The following is a 9217-nucleotide window of genomic DNA, read 5'->3' as shown; positions in this document are numbered from 1 at the left end:
CCCAGATATATACCACACACACACTAAACCATACATGCACATCACACTACATAGCACACCACACCCACATAACACACACCCACATAACATACACCCACATACATGCTACACACAGACTCATACACCCCACACCCCAAAGACCACACACACACACACACACACACACACACACACACACAAACACACACAGAGGATTCTCTAGGCCTCCAGGGTACCATGGAACTGAATTTTTAAAAAAATGCTGTCAATGCAATCATTGTATTTAATTTTAATGGGCTATCTTCTTTCTTCTTTTTCTTGAAAAGGGTAAGCCCCACTTTTCACCAGCGAAGATAAAATATTTACTGTTTATCTCTTCAAGAGCACTGATTTGAATCTGTAACTACTGCTAGTAGCTCTTCTTGGCTGGTTCTTTGAAGTTAAACAGCAACAGCTCCTAATGATCCTAATGATTATACATGGGATCATCAGAAACCCCAGATAATTTCCTAAGATCTGTGTCATGAGGGAGAACATACTAATATATCATCTGTACAAGGTCATGGTAAATGGTATAACATGAAAAACACTTATTTTCACCGGCCAGTGGGGCCCAAAGACAAAGATCTGGCTTCGTGCTATGTCGACGCGGTTCCAAGCCAGTGCCAAGCTCAGCTGGTCTGGGGCCGATGCGTTTGTTCCTGGAAAGGCAAGAAACGAGGCTTTTCTCACTCCAGGCCTGGACCGCCCTGGTTTGGCAGGTGCTGGGTGGTGAGCACGGGCTTCCCTGGGTTGGCTCACACCAGCCTGGAACCAAGCACTCCTGTCTTTTCTCTTGCCCCTGAGTGACTACTCAGGCCCCAAAGCTAAGAACTTCATGTTCTCAAAGAGTTGCCTGGGAGGAGGTTGGGGGCAACCTCTTTCCACGCCTACTTGGCTTGGTCTCCCTGGAAGGGACAGAGGAGGTACCCGGTGACTCCAGGACCCTCATCTGCAAGAGGGCAGGAGCCCTGGGACTGCTCTGGCATCAGCCAGGCCAGGGCAAGAGGTGCTGCCCCTCCAAGCCAAAGGTGAGTACAGGCCAAGAGCAAGAGCCCCCAGCGGCAGGGAGACCAGCACAGGACTACCAGGCCTCTGGCCCGATGGTGACATTCTCCTCTCTCCTCCCTGCTCCCTTATTGTCCCAGAATAGCCAAGAGGCATGGAGGAAATGTGTGTCCTAGAGCGACCCCATGAGTGGCCAGGTCGCAGCCTGTTATTAGGAGCGGGATGGGGAAATTGAACACAACCCTGTGGGATGCAGTGATAACAAATGAAAAATGGTTCATGGTCACCTCTATGAGGAAACCCTTAATGATAGACAAATAGAAACTGGTGTGCCTTCAGCCATCATGGGCCATTGGCACCAACAGAAAACACACCATCCCGGGAAACCCATCATGAACTTTGTCATTCTCCATGACATTATACTGAGATAACTCTAGGCAGCCTGGTGGGCTGGGGATTCTATCTACCAATAGACACAGTTCCTGGCAGAAGAGGGAGTGGGGTTTCCTGGCCATGAGCAAAGCCCCAGGCTAGGCCAGCACCAAAAGGCCAGGAGTCGCTCTTTCCTGAGAGCTCACCTTTCAACAGGGCAGTTAAAATTGCCATCTCGATGTCTTGCTGACCCTCGGCACCCATCCTAAACACGGTGACCTGAAAACGGGTTAATCATGAAAAGACTAGGTAAAGCCAAGTTGAAAATGAAAGGGAGAACTGGGGTGTTTTTTAAAAAAAGGACCATAGAAGGGCGCCTGGATGGCTCAGTCACTGAGCATCTGCCTTTGGCTCAGATCATGATCCCGGGGTCCTGGGATCGAGCCCGGCGTTGGGCTCCCTGCTCGGCGGGAAGCCTGCTTCTCCCTCTCCCACTCCCCCTGCTTGTGGTCCCTCTCTCGCTGTGTCTCTCTCTGTCAAATAAATAAATAAAATCTTAAAAAAAAAAAAAAGGACCATAGAACCTGACGTGTGATGCAATGATTCTGAGAGTGCAATAATTTTAAACCAGGTGCTTTTCATTTCCACGAGGGACAGCATTGCCCATCCAGGCTCTGAGTCCTTGCCTGGATCCCTATTTTATTATTTTACCCAATCTGCTTCAACACCCTCAAGAGGAAAAAGCCCATTCAGGATCTATGTACTCCAATATCTAAATCGCTATCAGAGATGACACAATCATTTCTACTCAGAAACATGCTCCATTCGTAGGAAATTTGTAGATTTAGAATTTTAAGGGGCTGCCTTATGAGTGTATTCTCCTACCAGCATAATTCGGGAGGGCAAGGAGTGGGAAATAATTACTGTATTTGGAAAGTGAAGGAACAGAATTTTGTAAGCACACCTAAAAGGGTGTGTCTGTCACCCCTCAAGCCTTTACATATGATTAATGTCATAAACCTCAGAATTAGTGTGATGTGGCATGGTGTCACCTGACGTTTGCTAAGATCTGAAAGCACCCGGGTCCCTCCTCTGCGCATGCGTATTCTGCTTCCATCACGTGGGCAAAACGGCCAGTTTGGTAGGGATTTGTAAACTGCCCCTTGGCAAAGCCTAAACTAAAATATGAACAAATCCATCATGCACACATGGGTAGAATTAGCAAGGAAACATAATTCTCTCTGTGGAGCTGGTTTGGAAATAAACTCAAGACACTTACGAGTTCTTTCTTTTTCATGCACTCCATTATAATTGCAAACAGCTGATGCGATTGGGTCTTGTTGTAATTAAATGTTTTCTGAATGGTAACTAGAAGCTGATCCTTGAGGGATTCATTTATTACCCTGTTCAAAGGAAACGCGAAAGGGAAGAAAACAGCACGAGTTAAATCTGTACGGGAATAAATCAGACAGCTCTATGTCCGTCTGGTGTCTTTGACTTGAAACTTTACCATTGGAGGGAATCCCAGGGTAGTAGACAAAAAGGGACTGCAGTCAAAAACTGCATTCACACGTGTCCTAAATTCCAGGCTTGTTGAAAACCTTATAAGGGAAAATGCAGTTGGAGGAGCGTGTATTCCCCCTAGAGAAAGAATTCCGTAAGAAACATCAGGCTCTTGACGGCTCCCTCACATGCTGACCTCAGAAAATGGGAGAGCTCTAGTAAATCTTCATTATTTAGCATTTTTGGAATGGCTAAATGTATCATTAAAGTTTTCTTCTTGGCCTGACAAGAAGGCAGTTAAAAACCCACCCTCTGTAGCACATCAGAAATCCTACCCTCCTTCTTCACAGTACTTGTGTGCAAAAGACAGAATGTCCGAGGCTCGTCCACTGCCATCACAAACCACCACGGGGACCGGAGGGTCTTCTCGGAGATATTCCAAGACAATGGAAACCACGTTAGGGCCTCCTTCCACCACCAGACCCACGAGGGGCACACCCTGCCCCAGTCCTGCAACATAAAACACATTCATCGTAGAGACCAATGTCACAGCACACATTACATGGGAGGGCGAACTTGGGCCACCATCATCAGTCCGTCAGTGACTAACATGTTCCCCGAGTCCTCCCTCTGTCTCTGTCAGATAATAGGACTCTTCAAGAACCCAGGAGGAATAGGCTAACTTAGGGAGGCAGAACCCACAGGGTGAACTCTGAAAAGCAGGAGGTAGCTGGAGGACTCCAAGAAGCGGAGATTCTGGAGAGCAAAGTCAGTGGGAGTGGAGGAACCACCAAGACACATTTGTCTACTTAACAATTTTACCCCAGACTGGGCAGGACAAGGTTATATGTTGAGCATGTTTCACCCAGGGTCCCTTGGTTGTGATGGGAGTTACTTGACAAGCATTTTAATGAATGGCAAGTAGGAGAAATGTCCTTTGTCTCATTGTTCTGAAGGCCTTCAGATAAAATCTGCTAGCATAGGAGGAGGAAATCTAAACATTTCAAGTGGCCAAATTCAGAGTTTCTGGTTTGCTTCCATGATGCATTTCTATAGTCAGGAAGTCTTAAAAATTTTTTGAACACCTTTGTCTTCTCCCACCAGGATAATCTCAGTTAAGTTCATTTCAGTGAATATGCACTTAGGGTCTGCCTTGTGCCAGGCCCTGGCCAACAGATACTGGAAAAATGGATCAAGATGATGTGGACCCTGCCTTTGAGATTCCCAACCCAATCAAGGCTTGCCATTCTAGATCCTCAGGAATAGGGTAGCCAAATCACTTTATTTTCTTGAAACAGGGTAAAATTGGTTCTTCTTGGTTTACACTGGACTCCCCAAAGCTCCAAGCTGTGAGAGGTGACGACTGAGCACCCCTTTGCTGTCCCTGCCCCACTCAGAGCCCTAGGCAAAGGATGACAAAGGGAAGCCCACAAGTCACATGGCCAGATGAAGTTGGGTAGTGTGAAAACTTACAAGTCCAAGACAATGAAAAATGTGAGAACAAAAAAGTCAGTCTTCAAGCAGTTTATCAATTGAGATTTGAATCTTGGAAATCCACAGTCCCCTTAGCAGGCAAGTGTTCTAACCACTATAGGCCCCCTCATTAACCTTGACGATGACCATGTCCAGGGCTTAGAGTGGCTTTCACAAAAATCTTATCAGTAACGGTAAAAACAAAATACTCTTTAAAATCTTTTCGTAATATTTTGGCAATAAGAACCGCTGGAGTATGAACGTGTTCCAAGAGATGACAGCAGTTATTTTCATTCTAACTGGTATTGTTTCATCTGGTTGCGGTTTGTTCCTTTCTCTTGAGCTTGAGCTCACCATCTTCCCGTGGGCGGCAGCTCCACTGCAGGGCTGTGCCATCTGGACCAGCACAGGTGGAGCCCTGAGGAGCAGACGGTTCCTGCAACCGTGTCTACAGGTTTCCCCACCCAGCCCGCCTTAGTCTACACAGCTATCTAATGTAACGATTACACTAACACTTAGTTGATGGAAGGAATCCTACTATGTCTTTGAGTGAGAAGTTTTCTTCCCGTTCAGACATTACAAAAATACCTACGGTAATTATATTGGGCAACATGGTGGGCACTGCCATCACCATGGCAACCGCTGCAGGGCTGTTTCTTGCACCGTCCCTCCCTTGAACCCGGTGGGCAGAGCATCACCATACAGCTCAGGGATTGTGATTTGACAGGTGGCCAGGGTGAGGGGGCTAGACAAGTCTGTTGATCTGTTGATCTGATAAGAAGCAAGGTGAAAGCTCTCAACACCCTTGGGAAGTTTCCTTTTAGCCCAGGTTTCATGGCAGCAGCGGCAGCCCAGCGCCCATGGCCTTCCCTGGAACTTACTTGTGTTAATCTTCTGCAGAGAGATGTGCTTTTCCAGCTGCCTCCGCAGCTTCACCTCAGCACCGTATTTGCCCAGGGTACCGTTGTCAGCCAGGATGAAGTGAGTGTGCGAGTTGTTGAGCAATGAGAGCTTGCTCAGGGGGTTGGACATGGTCTGGTACACTCTCGTTACCTGACAAAATGCACAACACAAATCCGAGCTGCAGAACTCAGACGTGAAGACCCACAGGGGAAGCAGGAAGAACACATATGTGTACAGTGGCTGCTGGGTCTGATCGTGCACTTAAGCCGACTTCCACTTCCCTGTCCTCTCTATTGAAGAATTTCTTTTTGTAAATTTCTATATTACATTAGAAAAAAATAAGTTATTTTAGATAACGACAACCCAGCATTTTAGATAGTGATGGCCCAGCACTTGCATTCCTGGGCATTTACTGCAGAGAAATGAAAACTGACAGTAACACAAAATCCTGTACATGGATGTTTGTGGTAGCTTCATTTGTGATAGACAAACTGGAAACAACTCAGATGCACTTGAACAGGTATGTGGCTAAACAAACAATGGTACATCCATACCATGGAATACCACTCAGCAATAAAAAGGAATGAACTATTGATACACATGACCACCTGGATGGATCTCTAGGAATGTGGAGTAAAAAAAAAATCCTTAAGGTTACGAGTACATGATCCCATTTATAGAACATTATTGGAATAATAAAATTATAGATATAAGGGGCAGATTGGTGGCTGCCAGGGGTTAAGGAGGTAATCGGGCTGGGAATGAATTAGGTATGGATATTAAAGGGCAACATGAGTGATCCTAGTGGTGATGGAAATGTTCTGCATCTTGGCTGTATCAATGTCAATATCCTGCCTGTGATACCGTACCATAGTTTTGTAAGATGTTACCATTGGGGAAGGGGGGCAAGGGCATATGGGACCTCTATTATTTCTTACAACTGCAGGGGAATCCACAATTATCTGAAAATAAGGACTTTGATTTAAAAAAAAATTGCCAATATCTGGGAAGAAAACACTTACATCCTTTCCAACCAGGTCTTCCTTATTTTCCACGATGCCCCATGGAGCAATTCCTATAGCACAAACCCGGCCTCTGGACTTGGAGGAGTGGTCTTTTAAGGCATCCCCTACGTGGCTGATAACACCTGTAAGCAGCCATGAATCATATTTTTAGGCCCATTACCTCCCATCATATCTTTATTTATGAACTTTAGGGACCCCTTCTCTGAGCCACTCCATTCCCTATGGAATAGGGTTGAAGCATAATGATCTTCATCATTAAAAGAAAGTATATCGAAAGTCTGAGTTCATAATACTAGTCATTCTGCATTAGCTCTTAGAAAAGGGAAACCAAAAACCAAAAACCAAAAACCAAAGCAATGGTGCATGGACTTCCTTTACAAATTTCTGAGGCCTAAAGATGGAAGTAAGTGGGGTTCCTTGGCAATTCTTGGCTGCATTTAGCTAAAATTGGGAGTCAGACTGCCTGGCATGTCCCTAACCTCTCCCTGCCTCAGTTTCCTCTCCCATAGGACAGTGGAAAGGATTGTCAAGGGCCTCAGGGCTCAGTTTAAGGAATGGCACATCATGGATGCCAGAAAGGTTGACCATTATCACAATCATATCAAAATAACAAACTAGCTACTGGATAAAGATTTCACTTCTGTCATAAATATTGTTAGGTTGCAATACGTTTCATTTTTTGATCTTAATTATTTGAAAGCTCTATGGGAACCACTATGACTTCTGGGTTTGTATGTTTATTGCAAGGGAATAAGGCTGCTCTTACCGGTACTGACACCCCCAGTGAAGATCCAGGCTCCAGTGGTCATGGCAGCCTTGATCAGACCTCTCCCAAAGACCTGTTTCAGCTTGGGTTGCATCTCAAAGTTCTGGAGGCCTCCGTGCACAGATATTAAGAGCTTGGGAAGTTCCAGCTGCCAGTCTTTCACCATAAGATGCAGCAGTGAATCTGGCTTGGTGTCATAGGATACTCTGATATACTGCAAAAGAGTATGTGACACTCAGCCCCGTGCTTGGTTTTCCTCTCGTATCACAGGGAAACAGGGCTACTGCTCTTGTCCAAGCAAAAGCTGTCTTGGCTTTCTGTTCCTCTGTGTGAGTCTGTGGCCAAGTGAGGGAAGGGAACTTTGGAAGAGTTGCCAGATTTAGCAAATAAAAATATAGGACACTCAGTTAAATTTGAATTTCATGTGAACATTGAGAAATGTTTTATTGTAAGTATGACTTAATGCCATATTTGGGACATACTTATACTAAGAAGTTATGTTCTTCTGAAATTCAAATATAACTGGGTGTCCTGTGTTTTACCTGGCAACCCTTGATCTTGAAGAAATCAATTCTAAATTTGGCTCAGCTAGAACCATGGCTCCAGAGGTCGGACAGAGCAATGCTGAGGGAGTGGTCCACTGGCCACACTGAGTGGGTGCTGAGAAAGGGGATCCTGGGCCAACCTCTGGACTTGACCTTCCCCCCAAGGTGAAGAAGAGGTTAATGGTCAGGTATCTGCCTTGGCCCCTATGAACCACTTCTTTGTGTCCATGCCGATATGTAAGGTGCCATTCCAGAAGTCCCTATGTTGTGCTATTTGGAATACAAATGAATTTTATTTGCACAATGATGTTGGGCCAGTGGAATAAAATGAAATTGCAAAAATGATCTGACTGGGCATGTGGGAGTATTATTCAGAATTAGCTGAAAGGACTCACAGTGTTAACGCCTCCCCTCTCTGCCAGGGCTCATCAGAAAGGCAGAGGGCACTCCCTGTTTACAGGCAAATGTGAAAGACCTTAGTCTTCTTGGGCCAGCTGAATGCCGGCCCAGGGAGGCTGTGGATGGACTTCAGAGGGAAGTTTTTTTTATTTCCAGACACTCCTAACCCATTTAAGGGGGGTGGGGGCTTGAAGGTCCACAGTCATAAAAAACAAAATCAAACCCCAAACAACCCCAAAAAACAAATAGCGTAATTTCTCACTCATCACTGGAGATGGAGTGATGAGTATGGTTGCAGACTTGGGCCGGAGCATGATTTGTGGATTCACAATTCTGGTATGAATTTAGTGACACTGCATGTTTGTTGTTGTTGTTGTTGTTGTTTTTATAATAGTGCTCAGTTTCCAAATCTCATGACTAAAAAGTTGAATGTGCAGTTATATTTCTTGCCTTTGCAATGAAATATCTAGGAAGACTGAGCCACATCCCTGAAAGAAGACCCAGGTGTCTGCGTGTCTGGGGGTCTGGGAGGCTGGGCCTCTGATGGAGACTGTGCGCTCAGCAGCATCCCTTCCGAAGGCCTCTCTTACCATGGCTTTATTAGAGTATCCGCCACCCTGGAATTCAAGAGTTCCATAGGAATCTGTTGGGTAGCTCTGGGTGTGTTTGCTGACAGACCATTTTTCGGGCTGAGTCTCCACTTGTTTACTTTCCTCTTCATTTTTGCTGGATGTTATACTTGGCAGAGGGGGGATATGCTGGTTGGTAAGCTGGCCACAGCAACACCTGAAAACAAAGGTAAAACAGTATTTCTATAACATTTTCCTCCTTAAGATGAGTTAATCTAAACAGAAGGGTAGCACCCGAATAGGGGCAGACTAACACCTTACTTACCTGGCTTTGTAGGGATAGAAATGCCCCTTATGATGACCTTTTCCAGAATAACCAACATGTATCTATTTATACACCAGTCCGTTTAAAATATATTGGATGGTTGCCCTTCCTTACTGAAGATATTTTAACTCTTTTTGATGTCTTGAAAACATCAATATGGGCATCAGTTGTTGAACATTCTGTGACAAAGTATAACCATGCCTTCCAGATATAGAGATGACCTCCCAGGATTTTTCAGTATTGTTGAATTCTTCTGTTGCTTTGTAAAACATTTCTCTACATAAGTCACATTGAGAATATATTTCTTTTGC

At 45.2% G+C, this 9217-nt stretch overlaps 1 protein-coding gene across 1 annotated transcript; it reads right to left on the bottom strand.

Moving 5' to 3' along the window:
• Positions 1 to 84: 84 nt before the first annotated feature.
• LOC102733846 (transient receptor potential cation channel subfamily M member 1-like) lies at positions 85 to 8304 on the bottom strand. The gene is made up of 7 exons (XM_081810121.1): positions 7069 to 8304; positions 6300 to 6424; positions 5256 to 5427; positions 3237 to 3411; positions 2678 to 2801; positions 1605 to 1677; positions 85 to 680 (listed from the first exon to the last, which is right to left on the bottom strand). Exons 1-7 carry the CDS (start codon positions 7232 to 7234, stop codon positions 526 to 528), a joined length of 990 nt encoding a protein of 329 aa, XP_081666247.1. The 5' UTR covers positions 7235 to 8304; the 3' UTR covers positions 85 to 525.
• Between the last annotated feature and the right edge of the window lie 913 nt (positions 8305 to 9217).

Source organism: Leptonychotes weddellii, unplaced genomic scaffold, assembly GCF_054177405.1.
Source record: "Leptonychotes weddellii isolate Sample4059 unplaced genomic scaffold, ASM5417740v2 HiC_scaffold_1831, whole genome shotgun sequence".
Classification (NCBI taxonomy): domain Eukaryota; kingdom Metazoa; phylum Chordata; class Mammalia; order Carnivora; family Phocidae; genus Leptonychotes; species Leptonychotes weddellii.
The sequence above is the reverse complement of the archived record's forward strand: the minus strand, read 5'-3'. Positions and strand labels throughout refer to the sequence as shown.

Coding starts and splice junctions, on each gene's coding strand:
- LOC102733846 (XM_081810121.1), bottom strand. CDS start 7,234: ATGGTGAAAGACTGGCAGCTGGAACTTCCCAAGCTCTTAATATCTGTG. Junction 2,802..3,236: donor AAGTACTGTGAAGAAGGAGG/GTAGGATTTCTG, acceptor TCCTTTGAACAG/GGTAATAAATGAATCCCTCA. Junction 681..1,604: donor TTTAACTGCCCTGTTGAAAG/GTGAGCTCTCAG, acceptor TTGCCTTTCCAG/GAACAAACGCATCGGCCCCA.